At 36.9% G+C, this 17,616-nt stretch overlaps 1 protein-coding gene across 4 annotated transcripts; it reads right to left on the bottom strand.

Annotated features, from left to right (window-relative positions):
• Positions 1-2,548: 2,548 nt before the first annotated feature.
• On the bottom strand, positions 2,549-15,316 carry LOC131698603 (glucocorticoid modulatory element-binding protein 2-like). 4 transcript variants are annotated; one of them, XM_058991108.1, is made up of 11 exons: positions 15,117-15,316; positions 11,966-12,128; positions 8,901-8,930; positions 8,069-8,157; positions 7,617-7,747; positions 7,259-7,362; positions 6,951-7,138; positions 6,549-6,620; positions 6,205-6,342; positions 5,506-5,628; positions 2,549-4,881 (listed from the first exon to the last, which is right to left on the bottom strand). In XM_058991108.1, exons 2-11 carry the CDS (start codon positions 12,094-12,096, stop codon positions 4,262-4,264), a joined length of 1,626 nt encoding a protein of 541 aa, XP_058847091.1. In that variant the 5' UTR covers positions 12,097-12,128; positions 15,117-15,316; the 3' UTR covers positions 2,549-4,261. The 4 variants fall into 4 exon arrangements, with proteins under 4 accessions (XP_058847091.1, XP_058847092.1, XP_058847093.1 ...); XM_058991109.1 differs by having other exon boundaries at positions 2,550-4,881; positions 7,617-7,744; positions 15,117-15,315; XM_058991110.1 differs by lacking the exon at positions 8,901-8,930 and having other exon boundaries at positions 2,550-4,881; positions 15,117-15,314.
• Positions 15,317-17,616: the final 2,300 nt, after the last annotated feature.

Raw genomic sequence — 17,616 nt, 5'->3', positions numbered from 1 at the left:
ATTATTTAGGCATGCGCAAGCAAGGCAGTGCGCTGCATACCTTAAAATAACACTACGCCGGTTCTTTTTAGACTAATTTCCGGCACAATTTATATATATATATATATATATATATATATATATATATATATATATATATATATATATATATATATATATAATTGACATGTGCAGCAGTTCAATCTGTTACAGTAGGCAAAGGAGACGTGTGCATTTCTGTTCACGATGAGATATGAAAATGCAAATAAACCAATGCTATCAACGCTCATTCATTTGTTGCCCACGTAATAATCTACAGTAATTAAAACATAACATAACATAACAACATTTCGAACGAGAGGAGGACATTTGGCCCATCCAAGTTTGTCCTGATCCTAGCAGCTGATTGCTCTCAAAACTTTAAACTAATGTGACTGAAATATTATAACGACCGCTTCAGACTTCCTCATTTGTTACCTGTGATTAACGATTTGAACATCAAAACAGCAGTAAAGATTTTACAGGTGTGGTGCAGAACTTGAATTCCAGGCTATTGCCAATGCAATGGGTGCACATTCAAAGATGGCTTGCTAACAAATGAATAACTGGTATTTCTACACAGCAATAACGAAAGTATATACTGTACTCATTGCTTTGCAGCAGAAGCGAGTCACACGAAGGCTTTGGAATCTAAAAGGTTAGTCGAGTTAAAAATATTTCTGTGACAACGATCTGAATATTATCAACAGCAGTAAAACATGTTAATGAGCAACCAGTTTCGTTTTTCTATCAATGTCTTTTTTTATTATTATTACATAACTTTACCATTTTGAAAACAGCTTACAGGTATATATTGTAAGTGCTTGGTTTGCATTTACTTCTGTCCAAGACTGCACAAAACAGCCTTGAACATGATGAGTCTATGGACCTGCAAACAATTCCGCCCCAACATCCACAAAGGAATTAGAGGCAGTAACTGAGGAATAATCACATCCCTGCAGAACAACCTGCTCATCTTGCAGACTCTGCACACTGAATTTATGCCTATCTGCCAATGGTGGCCTACACTTCACTGCCAGGGTTATGGAAGGTGTTGCTTTTTTGTATTTCTATAACATATCAAATGCTATCAAGTTGTGCCCCACTAATACAGACAATTGTTTTGTTATGAGGTACATTCCGATATGCGGACACATGCTTTGCAAGCTGCAGTATCAATTTAACAACTCATTCCTGTGTTAGGTGGTATTGCAAACAGAAGGCTCTTTATTTGGGTTACTTTGTTCTTTGTGTAAACAATTATGACAGCTTTTGTTACATGTTTTTTTTTTTTCTTCCTGAGTTTCTGTTACTTACCAGTATGTAAAGAAGGTGTGTTAATACTACACTAGCAGTGGCATGTGATCTCATTGCAAATGCCAAAATAGATATTTAATGATTAAACATAATATTAAAAACAGGTAAAACAGGTGCATTTGAATGTCCTCTGCAAACCTTTTTGCGAAGTTCGTTGTAAAGCAAAACAATATTTTTCAACATGCTGTTTGTTTTATATACAGATACAAAATGTATCGGTAACACTTTAGTTTAGGGAGCCCTTATAAGCGGTTATAAACAGTAGCAAAAACAAAACAATGGCAAAAGTGTATAATAACTGTATTGCAAAAACAAAGCAACCCCATACAATTGGTGAGACAGACATATGAAGACAATAATACTCCATCATATGATTTAAGCATGAAGCTCAGCCTTTTGTGACTGTACTAAAGCTGGGACTGCAACAAATGGCATTCTAATAAACTGGAATAATGTATCTCTAAACAAAATTGTGTAGGCCAAACATGTGTGATACCTCATTTACACTAGCCACTTATAAGCCAACTCTGAGGTCCAGTCGTCCTAAAAGGGCCCTGCTCCAAAGGAGGCTCTGCAAAGGCTTTGGTCTGTTTTTTGTTATGTGAACGCAGAGGTCCCTGAGACCATTCACATTTGCCACATACATTCGTGGGCAACGCCCCCATTGTCAGCGTCATACAGGCACAGACAGCAGCAACAGGAAGTTGTGATTGTTACTCGGACAACAGAACCAGACAATATCTTTGACAGAACGCTGAGACACAGGTAGAGGATTCAGAATGCAACAACTGTTAGATTTTGTGCTATCATGTGAAAAGACATTTCATAATTCATGTGGGATAAATGTGAAACAATCCAAGTTGCCACAAAACCTTTTTTTTTTTTTTTTAAACCAGTGAACCTGTCAGTCTCCCGACTGGTTAGGGAGGCACTACTGTATTGTTTAAGATAAGTGAGTAATACAGTGTTACACTGCTGCTGTACCCTTGAGCAAGGTACTTTACCTAGATTGCTCCAGTAAAAACCCAACTGTATAAATGGGTAATTGTATGTAAAAATAATGTGATATCTTGTAACAATTGTAAGTCGCCCTGGATAAGGGCGTCTGCTAAGAAATAAATAATAATAATAATAAACAAAGCAAGACCTAAGACAATTATATACTGCAGAAAAAATGAGTTTCATGATAAACATTTTTAATGAAAAAATATTTTTTTAATATCCCTAAACTGTGTTACCTTTGATAAGAATCTTTTCTTATCTGTGAGATTTCTTAGTTTGAAAATTCATGAATACGGGTTGTTTAACAACAGCCTCCAAACTACTGAATAGTGCATTTATATTCATATCTAAATTAAATAATATTATTTACTGCATTTGTTCTTGTGGAGAAAAAAAAAATACATGTTGTAAGAACTGTCTAGTTTATTATCAGACTTTGTTAATCAATTTTGTGAAACTGGTAACAAATACAAAACACAATGTTGTTCACTATCTGTTAAACTGTAAACCAAAAGCCTACATTAAATAAAGAATGTTGGTCATATTTCATGTCATTTTTTTAAAACATCTTTTATTAAGGCATTCCTAACATTTTGACAACACTATTCTTGTAGAAGCATAGTATGTTTTTTTTTTCATAAGCTGTAACATGTACACATTGTTTGTAAACCAAATGCAAATACTGTATTTTGAATAATAGTTTTGCTATGTTACATAGCTGAAAAGCAAAGTGAGCTGTACTTATTGAACAATTATGCACAAGAAATAACAAGCTTTTAACATGTTTTACATATCAGTTTTAGTAGCTATTGTGTGTTTTTATTACTAGAATATTGAAGTGGAATTAAATATAGTTAATCGCTGAAAAGGGCGGATGTGTGTAAAGGTGTCACTTAAAAAAATGAAGACTGACAAATTTATTTAGTGAAAAAAGCGATGTGGGACGAAATAAACAACAATGCACTGAGCAACATGCCATTTTACACAGCTTTGATGATCAGTTCAATCAGTAACTGGGGAAAAAAAACAGTTGTTACCACTTTTCTGACACATTTTTGCTGTTCAATCTGGGGTTGGGGTTTATAGTTTGTTTATGCATTTGAAAATAATTCATGCGGACAGGTGTTTGATTTGACTTTTTAAAAGTTTAAGTTAGAGTACTAAAGCTGTGACTAAAATAAAAATCTAAAAAAAAATAAAAAATGTTTTTCAAGGTTTAAAAAAAATAAAAAATTGAATAATGACCACTGTACATACAATTATTTAGGACTGCCAAATAAAAGTCTGAAAGATTAAAAAGTTTGTTGTACCACAATGAAATAGTAAACTCACGCAGTTGTTGAGTGCAAAATACATTTCTGAGTACCTCAAAAATGTATTCCCGCGTTGCAGTTTATTCTAGCTAGGAATCCATTTATTATATTCCGAGTATCTCTGGGTATGTGCTTAGCCTTGTGTTCTGGTTTTAGTAAACATAATATAGAGTGCATTTCTTTGGGAGTTTTCAGAATACCTTTGTCAGTAAATGTAGTGAGTAAGTAATGAGAACAGTTCCATTTGAAATGTTGCAATTTGCCAGGGTACTTAGAATTGATCTACAGTTAAACTGATAGATAAAAAAAAGACTTCTGATAGATCAAATTACTTAATGAATGTTTGGTAATATCTTCTAAAAGTAGCAATATACACACAACCTCAACAAAGTCAATGTTTAAAGATTTTGCATTTCGTTATAACAAAAAAAAAAGACAATTTGCGATGCATCAATACAATTAGGACTCCACGAGCTTATATTTTCAGCATCAAAATATGTAACACTTCATAGACGCTTCAGACTTCTCGCTAAAAATCAATTCACCAATCCATGCAAATTCAGAGCTTTCAAGGTTCTCAAAAAACAGAAAAAATCCCCTTTTTTTCAGTCCTATTGCTTTTCTCCTTGTGCGTCCTTCACTTCAATCACAGCAGACTCTTCTGCCTGGGTGACTGAAGTTTCAATGGTGCTTGTCGGCACAGCCATTAAAGTACCTCCAGCGGCTGCCATGTTTTGCAGGGTCGCTCCCAAAGCTGGCAATGTGAGTAACTGGAAAGGGCTCATCACTTTCACAATAGTGCTGCCATCCTGGATGGCTGCAGTGCTGAGGACAGTCAAGTTTGATGCGTCTGGCTGGATCTCTACTGTGTTCGGAATGGCTGTGCCCGGTGATGCCAGCACTGTATAGCCTCCGAGAAGAGGAGAGTTGGTGGTAGTGAATGTCGCGTTCTGTTGGGGGGCGTTACTGACTGCAGACACCACTTTCCCCAAAGGCAGGTTTGTTAATTGAGTCACTGGCAGAGCGGAGGTCAGTGTAATCTGGGTTGGATGTGCTGAAACATGAGCTGCCACAGAGGCAGGTCCCGACGTGGCTCGTGTTAGCCGGGGCCGTTTGGGAGTGGGAGCGGTAGAGACTGGAGTCAGAGTCATCAGAACATTGTTCAGGTGCTGAGATTTGCTTTTCAGTTCTTTGGCTCTTTTGCGGTGCTCATCACACTGCTGTTCCAACGCTGCAAAATAAAATGAAACCACCGGCTATTTCACTACATGCTTCTGTACATTTTCAAACAATGAAACAGACAAAATACATACATAGGTACTTTGAGTACACAAGCATTAAAACAGATATATTTTAAACTCTTACCTATGACTGATATTAATAACATTTAAAAGTATTTCCAAAAGCTGCTCAACTTTACAGGATTGCTGTTTATTAACAATATCATCATTTTAACTTCTGCATTCATGAAATCTAATGTATTTGTTTGGCATGCAGACAAAGTAGGTTTCTCTTTTTTTTTAGGTAAAGTAGCTCATCATGGGCTTAAAAGGACTGCAAGGTCACATGGCTGTCTTTGAGAAGGTGTACAGTCAAAATACAACAAAATCGACCATGTCTTGGTTTAACCTGGTAACACCTAATTTTTCCCAATATTTTGTCAGCTTTTTAGTTTTAGTAAATCAAACGTATTTCAGTCTAAAGTGTTTACATTTTCTTTTTTAAATTGTGTCTGTTTCTGGCTCTTTAAAAGCACCTTGGTTGTCAGCATGGTTCTTTTAGCTCAGATCTAAGCAGTCTTTAGATCCACAGCAGTTTAGATCAATCGAATAGACCCCGGTGGGTGTTTACTCACCTACTAAACTACGAGTATACTGTTCTCTGTAACGATCCATCTGACTCTTGTGACTTGTTAACACCTTCTTTACCAAGTCCAACATTCCAAAGTTTTGCACAATATTATTTAACAATGCAGCATCTACAAACAAACAAAAAAACAGATTCATTATCACAAAATGTGCAATGCTTGGTTTACATCTATGGAGTCAAGTTTGGTAAGAGGCTTATGTTTGGACTACGTATAGGTGGAACCCGCTTGCCATGAAGGTGCGTCCCCTGCAGGGGGTGAAAAGTAATTGCTTGGCAAAAAGTGAGTTAGCTACAGGGACATTTCTTTGATGGCTAACGGAGCTAACTTGTACACTGCAATTATATCTGATTTTCAAAATACAAAAGTGCCACCTTGAAAACTGCTATTATCAATCCAATTAAAGAGATTAAATAGGAACATTATTGTAGGGAAGTTTGGGCAAGTCAATTATTTATTCTATAAATGTCTAAGAAAAGTTCAATATTAAACTGTTGTTGTCCTGCTTAGAGAATGTTCCTTTCCCCTGCAGTTTTCAACACAGTGATGGGCTAGTACAGCGAGAGCATCCCCTGCTTCTCATATTAGTCTTAATCAAGTAGGGAACTTGTTAATATTAAAGTAATACAACACACTCCTTCCAAGAACACACACACAGCTTGGCCACCCCTGTTTGATGATACTGACCAGTAATCTGTAAGGGAGGCTGTTGAATCCTGTCTTGTAACCCTTTCAGGGTCTCCTTCACCTCGTTCTGAAACTCCTCGATTACTTCATCCAACAGCCCTGCATCCTTCAGCCCACGCCAGAAAGTTACAGTGTCCTCTGCAAAAGAAATACAAAAACAAAACAGAAAAGACTATTGAACAACAACAAATAGCAAAACCTTCTTATCAGGCGAAGAATGTATTTATTTATTTTTCAAACTGCAAGATCACAGGTTGATCTACAATAGGGGAACGACAGCTGAGCCCAAGCACAAGAGACATGGGTAACGTGTAACTTGATACATTACTGTCAGTGGCACCTACCTCCAATTGTAGTTATCCATTCAGCACTGTCGTCTGATGGTTCCACTGTAAATGTAGCAGGTGAACCATTTACTGAAAACAGAATAATCATAAGTAAATATGGGTGTCTGAAATTAAAAATAATATGCATCTGAAGCATAAAGGACAGTCAAAGAATGTCTCAGTTAACCAATCAATTACTGAACACATGGCACATATATACGGTATGCGAGATAAATGCTACTTGACCCTATCAAGTGTATTCACCACAACAAAAACAAATTGACATCTTTTAAGAAGCCTTCACATGCACAGGTTTAATTCACATGGGTTTAATTCAATTGTTTAATAGTTTTGCATAATATAGAGACTTAAAATAAAATACATTGTATGCCTGAAATTATTTTTAAATAGATCACTCACAGAGGGCTTGAAAGTTTGAAAGGCAGTTACTATCTGCTGATGCAGGAGTAATGGGAATGAACTCAGTTGACTGCTGGCTGCTAAAAGAGGCCCTGGTTCCCACAAGGTCAATTTTAGTGCTGCGGCAGGTATTGGAGCACACCTTTGCATGCTGGTAGAAATCCAGCTCTCCAGAATCCATGATTTTCCTGAAAGAATGGAGTGCAGTTTGTCAAGAGGGAAACTAGTTGTTCTTCATCATCATAATTATCATTATTATTATACTATTGCATATAATATGCTCCATACATACATACATACATACATACCTTAGCATGATACCATTCAGGCGAATTGCTCTCTTCCAATCCTTCAGCGTGGACTTCCCAGCTAAGTGCACAAATTCTTTAGGGCTGATCACGTGCTCATTATACTGCAATAAATAAACAATCACATTTCAGTATATTGGGTCACCCCTCTGCTGCATAGTAATGTTATATGCAGTGCAGTATGTTGCAAGGAACACAAAGCGTGGGAACTGGGTTGCAGGTAGCTAAACAAATCTACAGCCTAAAAACAGATTGTGACATTCAAAACTAATTTCTTAAAACTGACAGTATGCTTCTCCCTGTCTACTCTCTAGGACATTACCTCTTTATTCCAGGTAAATGGAAACACTGGACCCACCTGGACACACTTGATGTTAATCCCTGGACAAACAAACTTCTTCCAGATCAGGTTTGCTCTGCTGTCTCCGCAGGTTATGGGGTAAATAACTTCAGGCTCCAGATTCTCCACTTCTTCTGACAGCTTTACTGCTTTGAGCACACAAGTCATATTATTACTAGACGTGACATGAGAAATCACACCTTCACATTTATTTCTGACAGCATTTCCTGACCATTTTTGTTTTTCCCATAACCTTTTGTATTAAATATCATTCACGGTTAGCCATTTTATCAAACACACTTCTCCGTTAGCATTTTTAAGTTACAGGGCTTGCTGAGAGACAGTTGCTTTATAGTTAAAATTATTTTATGTGCACACATCACAGTTTTCAAGACTTTGGTACAGGGTTGCGGGCAAGTACTACAGAATATTACAACAACACTGTTACATTTGATAAGTCTGAAGCATACCTATTACTGCTTCTTTCTCTAAAAGAGTGGATTCTGTGAATGTTGTGGTTTCAGTCTCAGCCTCCATGCTCTCTTCGGTTAAACCTTCACTGTTTGAGCAAAATACAGGTATTATTATTACAGCCAAATTTACTGCAATTATTGTAACTGGTACAAGTCACCTAATGGTGTTTAGAAAGCCACGATATTTATTACAAAGGAAACCGTCATTACCAGTGACTAACATAGGATAGATTTACAAAGAGCAATGCAACCTCTACTGCATGGCCTGAAACTGTGCCTTGCAAAGGTTTCCCATATTTTCTGTGGTGCAGCAATAGGTGTGCTTCAGTAGTAATAAGTGAAACCAATGCATTACAATGCTAAAGCACAGGAATGAGCTGCTTTAATCAGATAGGGTATTGTTTCTAGAGAAACACATTAAACTTGTGACCCAAGTCCCTGACCTGTTTTACTCAACCCATTAATATATAATATATATGTATCATTCATTCATTCTACTGTATGTACATACAAATATTACAGCTTTAGCTTTTTCCTGATACCACTCACTTATTAATATTACAATGTTATTTGTATTTATTTTTATTCTGAAATAATATCTGAAAACAGCAGCAGCATTGTTTAGTGATTCTGGTCTCAATCTCACCCCCCTCAGATGACATTAGAGTCCAAATCACAAAACCACCACACGTAAATAAAAGAAAGATCTGAACTGTAATAGTGTGAGTATGCAGGTACGTCTATCATAGCCATTTCTCAACTTTGCATAATTCAAGGGATCTTTGTTTAAATACAATCAATTACATTGATAAAAATAAACATACTGTACCATACAAAGAAACAAGTTCCTGTCTTCATTCTGTCCCCCGAAATGAAGAAAACAAATTTCCAAATATTTTGTATGCGAATCATTACTGGTGTTTCCAGTTGATCTCGTCAGATATGATCTAGTCAGATCTTCTCACAGTTTTAACCCCTACAGATCCCCATGCAATTTGATTTCTTATTAACCAGTGCATATTGAATTAAATATGTACTGTCATATATACAGTACTGTGCAAAAGTTTTAGGCAGGTGTGAAAAAATGCTGTAAAGTAAGAATGCTTTCAAAAATAGACATGTTAATAGTTTATATTTATCAATTAACAAAATGCAAAGTGAGTGAACAGAAGAAAAATCTACATCAAATCAATATTTGGTGTGTCCACCCTTTGCCTTCAAAACAGCATCAATTCTTCTAGGTACACTTGCACACAGTTTTTGAAGGAACTCGGCAGGTAGGTTGGCCCAAACATCTTGGAGAACTAACCACAGTTCTTCTGTGGATTTAGGCAGCCTCAGTTGCTTCTCTCTCTTCATGTAATCCCAGACAGACTCGATGATGTTGAGATCAGGGCTCTGTGGGGGCCATACCATCACTTCCAGGACTCCTTGTTCTTTACGCTGAAGATAGTTCTTAATGTCTTTCGCTGTATGTTTGGGGTCGTTGTCATGCTGCAGAATAAATTTGGGGCCAATCAGATGCCTCCCTGATGGTATTGCATGATGGATAAGTATCTGCCTGTACTTCTCAGCATTGAGGAGACCATTAATTCTGACCAAATCCCCAACTCCATTTGCAGAAATGCAGCCCCAAACTTGCAAGGAACCACCATGCTTCACTGTTGCCTGCAGACACTCATTCGTGTACTGCTCTCCAGCCCTTTGGCGAACAAACTGCCTTCTGCTACAGCCAAATATTTCAAATTTTGACTCATCAGTCCAGAGCACCTGCTGCCATTTTTCTGCACCCCAGTTCTTGTGTTTTCGTGCATAGTTGAGTCGCTTGGCCTTGTTTCCACGTCGGAGGTATGGCTTTTTGGCCGCAAGTCTTCCATGAAGGCCACTTCTGACCAGACTTCTCCGGACAGTAGATGCGTGTACCAGGGTCCCACTGTTTTCTGCCAATTCTGAGCTGATGGCACTGCTGGACATCTTCCGACTGCGAAGGGAACTAAGCATGATGTGTCTTTCATCTGCTGCAGTAAGTTTCCTTGGCCGACCACTGCGTCTACGGTCCTCAACGTTGCCCGTTTCTTTGTGCTTCTTCAAAACAGCTTGGACAGCACATCTGGAAACCCCTGTCTGCCTTGAAATTTCTGCCTGGGAGAGACCTTGCTGATGCAGTATAACTACCTTGTGTCTTGTTGCTGTGCTCAGTCTTGCCATGGTGTATGACTTTTGACAGTAAACTGTCTTCAGCAACCTCACCTTGTTAGCTGAGTTTGGCTGTTCCTCACCCAGTGTTATTCCTCCTACACAGCTGTTTCTGTTTCAGTTAATGATTGTGTTTCAACCTACATATTGAATTGATGATCATTAGCACCTGTTTGGTATAATTGTTTAATCATACACCTGACTATATGCCTACAAAATCCCTGACTTTGTGCAAGTGTACCTAGAAGAATTGATGCTGTTTTGAAGGCAAAGGGTGGTCACAGCAAATATGGATTTGATGTAGATTTTTCTTCTGTTCACTCACTTTGCACTTTGTTAATTGATCAATATAATCTATTAACATGTCTATTTTTGAAAGCATTCTTACTTTACAGCATTTTTTCACACCTGCCTGAAACTTTTGCACAGTACTGTATATATATATATATATATATATATATATATATATATATATATATATATATATATATATATCATAATTAAAAATATGCTGTTTGAAAACAGACAACATTCAGCTAATGCACTCACATGTTATTTAAAATGATAGATACATTTTTCTGCAAAAAAAGTAGTTGATTAAAAATGGAGAGAAAAAAAAATCTATTGAAATCAAGATTTTATACCAGTAGAGTATGTTTAGTTTGCACAGGTTTCAATAATGCATGTTTGAGAAATATCTTTGGTCCACCTCATAACCTGGTATAATATTTATGTTGATTTTCATCCCCTTGATGAGATATTTATACAGACATTCTGACATGTTGTTAGGAAATTGGAGAGTAGTGATTAAAACAAAATATCTGACATTTATTAGCATATAAATGAAGGGATTGTGAGAAATCCCCAAACATACATATTTTGAAATTATATTCATATTGTTGTACATCTCCTCATATTCTGTCTTGGGTTTGTTATAAACTTAGTTTACAGCTGAAGTAAATTCAGTCTTAAAATAATCACATGGGCTACTGAAAATATGATTTCAAAAAGACCAAATTAAAAATACTCTAAAACCAGAAGCTGACAACAATAAAGACAACTTTAACTTTGCATGTTTATTACGCTGTGCAGGCTCTGAAACATCTATTTGCAATTACGAAACTTCATTCGAAAACTGTCATTTGTTTCGTTTTAATTTCTGCAGTTCCTATATTGTATCCACTGTTTTTTGCTGCTAATGCGCAGGAACGTCTCCAAGCACAGCATGTTGCCACGGCAAGAAGGTGTAGGAGGCTGCTTTGTGGAATCTGTTGTGTCTGGCTCCATCAGACTAGGCTGTGGCAGACAGTTTAAAAGAGCCCCAAAGGAAAACAACAAAGTAGAGGGCACAAGCCCAACTATAAATGAATGTTCCCAGAGGATTTGCTGTGTTTAGTATTCACTCCCCAGTTCTGTCTCGGTTTTGTCTGATATGGCCCTGCTCTAAACAAACCAAGGGTAGGAATAACACCTTCTGGAGATCATCCCAAAATGCTTTATGCACGTGTATAAATTAACTTACGGACCCTGTGTGTGATCTACTGGTTTTATGGTCAACAAAGCAACGGTGTTGTAAAGGTTTACAGCATTTTGTGTAAGGGAACAGCAAAGTATAAAGGATATTCTTTGTGTTAGATGTATGTGTTTGTGTGTGGAGGGGGGGGGGTCTGTTAAATAGGCATTCTAGGTGGCACCTACCTCTGCTGTGATAAATCAGTTGTTACCAGCACTGTCTTTACTTCCTCCACGGCATTGCCATCGGTTGCAGTGTCAGGCGTTGTCACGACGACCACTTCCTCTACGTGCACACTGACTTCAGAAGATGCCATGGCAGGAGCTGCTGTGAGCTGTGCCGATGACACTGGGAAGACAAGAGAAGGAACCATTATAAGTCACGCTGATATTGTTGTTAATCAGATTGGTTTACAAAATACTTTATGCAGATAAGGGAAGTGCAGGGTGTGCATTCCAGTTCTCAAATACAACACTGTCCTGACATGCCCATAGGGGGCTAATCAGTAGACAGCACATGGAGAAATGTAAAAACACGAGCGTGCAATTTCAAAGAAAAAATAGACAAAGGAGATCTAAAAAAAAAAAGGTTTTTGTTATAGGGAAGCTGTATTACAATTCAACCAAGAAATGGGCCCAGTGGTACCCAGGAATGACTCAGTCCAGACAGCAATTAGTCTTGGAAAGGCTGAAAGCTTATCCTGAGGGCATTTTAATTCCACCCAAGGCTGAAAAAAAAAAAATAGGCCCATGGACCTCTTATTTAACTGCCTTCTGCAATGGAAGGCTACTGAAATTAATTTGAAATACAGTACTACTGAATATCGGAAAGGACAGATCACAACTCGCCTTGGTTCATGTTTTGTTTTTTTTTGCCCTAGAACCTACCACTTAAAAAAAAAAAAAAAAAATGCACCCCACTGTCACGAGCTGATCTGTCCCAGAACTGTCAATACAAATAACTGAAGAGTCCCGTGTCTGATCAGCTGAACTGACAGGGAAGGGCTGGACTTTGCCTTTGTAAACACTGAATATAATCCCCATAGCAAAAGTATTAAAATCTTTTCATTTAGTTTTGTAGCTACAGCACAACACAACCAGCATAAGTGATGTTCCAAGTATCTTAACGGCAAATTAACAACACTACTCTACAGTGCAGTACACAGGCCCAGGAGAAATAGTTTTAGTTAACAAAACATCAGTCAAAGGAATGAATTGTAATTATCCTAGTTGTTGATAGATTAAATGGTGGCCGTATTAGTCCAGAGACAATAGACAAAGGAGATGTGATACCTTTTACTGGACTAACTAAAAAATAATAATCACAAGCTTTCAAGACCTCAAAGGTGTCTTCTTCAGGTGATGATGATCCTAGTAGTATTAATATAAATCTTGCTGCTGTCACACTCACTCTTTCTGTTGTATTGCAATTACTTTTCGCCATTTGGCACAAACACATCAGCCAGGATTTATATAGAGTTATAGGACAGAAGTACTTACATTGGACGTTGATTATGTCATTAAAACAGAGCCCTTCACCCCCATCCCACCCAAGACAGTGCTGTATGTTTGGTAGGTGCAGGCATAAGGTGTTTTTAGCCTCCTTCAATAACTACCAAATTACTTTGTACCCCTTTTAAAAGTTACTATAACACAGTGATATATGTAAATATATCACATATTTACATGGCGGAATTTTCCAATGGTGTTACTGTGTTGTGCTATTTTAAGATGTTCTAGAAGTAGAAGAGAAACCACCAGAATTATACTATTTTAGTTTTAAAAATTCAAATGTCAAGTGAAGCTGTTTTCTGTTCCTCATTGTGATTTTTTTTTAAAGCACACATGTACAGTACTGAAGCTATATTGTATTTATAAATTTAAACATTCAATTTACAAGACAAATATTAATGAATAATATTACTCTAATTATGACTATATAAACAAAATGAATGGTTCTACTAACCATACTTTAAAAAAAATACAATTATCTAGTGAACTGATGTACAATTCCAAAAATTTTCAATCCATAACTGCAATATAGTCTGTACAATCTAGTGCAGTAAGTATTCAGGATAACTGTATTAATCAATTTTGTGTATTCTGACCAGATTTAAAAAAAAAAAAAAAAAAAAAAATGGCCTGTGGAATAGCCTCACAAATGACAAACAAAAAGTTTTTTGTTTTTTTTTCCTGTTGTCATACAGTTTTCACAACTAACACTCAACAATGGGCTTTAACTTGCATTTGTCTTTATTTTGTATTATTATATTAGGCTGACAACAAGCCTTATTATAACACAGTAGAAATGCAAGTAAACGCGGGGTTTTGTTATGCTAAAGTTGTTTGCCCCCACTGTCGTGTTATTAAGTATACACGTGTATCAAAAAAACAACGGTACAAAAGTAGCATTACATCTTTCTCATATACCGGCATTCATATCAATACAATAATAATAAAATAGTAACAAGTATGGAAAAAATGAATGTCTGTCAATCAATTTTAATGGTTGATGGTGTATTTTCGGTAAAACTTTTTTTTTTCACTTTTATTATTATTATTATTATTATTATTATTATTAATTAATTAATTTATTTATTTATTTCTTAGCAGACGCCCTTATCCAGGGCGACTGACAGTCGTAAACAAAAATACATCTAAAGAAATATTCAAGATACTTTAAATAATGTACGGCCTTCTCAGGATAAGGCGGGGTTTCTGGTTATAGTTGCTAACTGAATCCACTTTTATCAAACAATAAAATAAAAACAAACACAAAACGAGAGGTTTAACCCAGGAAATGTAGGTGCAAGAACAGGTCAACACATATCTCGCTGTATCCAGGGAGAGGCTATAAAGTGCTTTGTACAAATGTGGACAACAAAAACGTCTTTGGCACAAATAAAACCTTTTGAAATATATACATTTTTTACATAAAACATTGGAACAACCAAAATATGTGTGATGTGCCTACTAACGTAGTATCAGAAAACAGCCTTAGAAAATAACAATACGAGAAGACATTCTGTAACTTGCAATATGAAAAGGCTGGGTCGTGTTTATTTTTGGTTGGTTTCCTCTGCCCTAGTTCAAATGCGCGTTCACGCTAAGAACGTTGCTAGGGTAAATTGCCTCGGGAGCGCGCGACCCCCGCCGCCACCAGCCAGACGCAGAGCGTACCGAGGGGTGCCGTCCTGACGCTCAACAATAAACGGCGCGGTGGGCCGTATCGTCCGTACGGCACTTCCAGGGAGTGCGTCCTGACGCTCTGCCACTGATACCACCCCCAAGCCCTTTATCGAGAGATTAGGCGTTCTGAAGAAACATTTTTTCTTACCTTTGAATTTGGAGAAGGAGAAGAAATGGTTTTAACTTTCAATGGTGGGCAAGAGGCTGAAAAAGATGTGTCGGCGTGCGCGCCTATAAGCAGTAATGGTGACGCAGAGCTGAAAAGAGAGCAGGCACGGGGGCGGAGACGTCGTCGATACGTCACTCGTTAGCTTGTCGCAGGGGCTGCTTTGCTTTCTCAATGCAGTGTTGCATTCGCAGTATCAAATCTGTGCTTTGCCAGACTGTTGTACACTTAAGAAATGAAGCTGTGGAAAACCACATTGTGAAGGGCTGTCAAATTTAATTACATTACATTACAAAAATAAAATAAAATAAAGATCCACAACGGCACATTTAATTACTTCTATTCGAAATCGTCCAAAGAATTAACCTTTGCAGGGTCGTTAAACATTTGGTCCTATAACAAATTAACCATACTGTTTTTTGAACAGAATCCCAACAGGAGGGCACATTACTGCAGCCAGAAAGATAATTCAATTAATAAAAAACAATGCTATGGTTGTTGCTATACCACTCGTGTATCTTGTGTATATCACGCAGGACTCTTCAGCTTTGATTATGTTATTATTATTATTATTATTATTATTATTATTATTATTATTATTATTATTATTATTATTATTATTATTTATTTCTTAGCAGACGCCCTTATCCAGGGCGACTTACAATTGTTACAAGATATCACATTATACATTATTTCACATTATACAGGTATCACATTATTTTTACATACAATTACTATTATTATGTTGTTTAGAACTCCTTTTAAAAATATTTTAAACAGGGCTTGGGTAATTGTCTTCAAACATTGCTTTTTAGTTGAATGCATGTGCCTAAAATGGTAGTCACATCTTACAAAAAAAAAAAGAAAAAGAAATAAATGTAATATGCAAGGTACCTCATGATCATTGGAATGGTATTATTGTTAATTTACGCTTGGCAGGACTGGTATGGAAAAGGACTGCTAGTGTTCATTTGTGAATGGTTGGAACGGAATGTATTTTGTAAAAAAGAACCATGGAAAGGGTGTGAGGGTGTGTGTCATTATGGCTTATGACATTTCATAAGGTCTTCCATTTTTAGAAAACATTTAAAACATCCTTGAACCAGCCTGGTTGCCGTTTTAAGGAGCTCTATGAGCAGACACACATTGCAGGGGTTATGCAGTATTTATTTTCAATGGAAACTCAGCTAGGGCTTAAATGAAATATAAATGCACCTGTTAAAATAGAAAATAAGTACCACACAATAGACTAGTGTTTTTTTGTTTAAACAAACCAAAAACCTGTTTGGTGAGTTTTTTTTAATGTACAGTACATTACACATTGATCTAAACACTCTCATTACCAGTATTTGGCATATTAATCACATTTTGAATCCTCATTCAAAAAATCGGGACCCTTTTGGTCTGATCCTGTCTGTCTGCCTGTCTGTCTGTCTCTGTAGGTCTGTCTGTCTGTCACACTCCTTGATTTTGCTCTAATCTTTACCAAATGTATATCGTGCACTCCGAGACTCCGAATGACATTTCGGATTGCACGTGGCTATAATCCCATAAAATATTTTTGAGGACGCAGATATCAATGCGTCCCCTGCACTGATTTCCTGCTATGGCATCTTCTGAATGCCTGTACTGCTATCTACAGTAGTGTAAGACTAAAGCATTACCTACTCTATTTAATTTATAGTGAAGCTAACACTGTTCAATACATATTATACTGCTTAAAAATTGATATTGAGGAATCTAACTTTGTTTACTTAAAAAAATAAAATAATAATAATCTGGTTAATGAAACAACACGGTACTCCAGTGATATGTCACTGTGGCATTGCAAAGGGTCCAAGGCAAATCCATTCTCACTCCACTTGGTCTCGTGCTTTAAATAGTTGAGATACAGCTAAGTTGATTTATTTTCCCATATCAGAAACAGGAAAAACAAGTCCACATTTGAACCATAATAGATTGTGTGTTTCTGTTATGATCTGTTTGTGATTTCAACACTAGAGACGTGTGCAATTCTGTACAGTAGGATAGTAATGCTGACTCGTACAGTCTTGATTGGTTCCTAGAGTAGCTGCCCTTGGAAAACAATTATTTTTCAGCTTCTGAAGAAGTGCTGCAGAATTCCATTGTTTCTGCGGGCGTTGAAACTAGTTCTTTTAGTGTGAATCAGACTTCTGCCAGTTTTTGTTTTTACAGTGTATCTTAAAGAATATTCTGACATTTGTATTTACACAATACCAGCCACAATATTTCATCTTATCACTCTTTCTTGCATAGTTTTTACATTACCGAGGTACACAGACTTGCTGGTATGACCTCCAAGAAAGTATTTGAGACAGTACTTCTGTTAGTCTCAAACCCAATTGGATCCTGGTTCACCAGGACAGTTCGGGACAGCTCAGGTTGTATCGACGTTCCTTTTACAGCTCTGCAGGACAAGAACTAATCTCAAAAAAGCCAAATAAATAATTCAAGCATCTCA

Source organism: Acipenser ruthenus, chromosome 18 (genome assembly GCF_902713425.1).
Source record: "Acipenser ruthenus chromosome 18, fAciRut3.2 maternal haplotype, whole genome shotgun sequence".
Taxonomy (NCBI): domain Eukaryota; kingdom Metazoa; phylum Chordata; class Actinopteri; order Acipenseriformes; family Acipenseridae; genus Acipenser; species Acipenser ruthenus.
Note: the sequence above shows the minus strand (reverse complement) of the source record. Positions and strands in the feature narration are given on the sequence as shown.

What these genes read in the sequence shown, in the direction of transcription:
- LOC131698603 (XM_058991108.1), bottom strand. Translation starts at nt 12,096, where the DNA reads ATGGCATCTTCTGAAGTCAGTGTGCACGTAGAGGAAGTGGTCGTCGTG. An exon ending in TTAACATCAAGTGTGTCCAG is followed by an intron (nt 7,363 to 7,616) that starts GTGGGTCCAGTG and finishes TATTTATTGCAG; the next exon opens with TATAATGAGCACGTGATCAG. An exon ending in ATGGATAACTACAATTGGAG is followed by an intron (nt 6,343 to 6,548) that starts GTAGGTGCCACT and finishes TTTCTTTTGCAG; the next exon opens with AGGACACTGTAACTTTCTGG.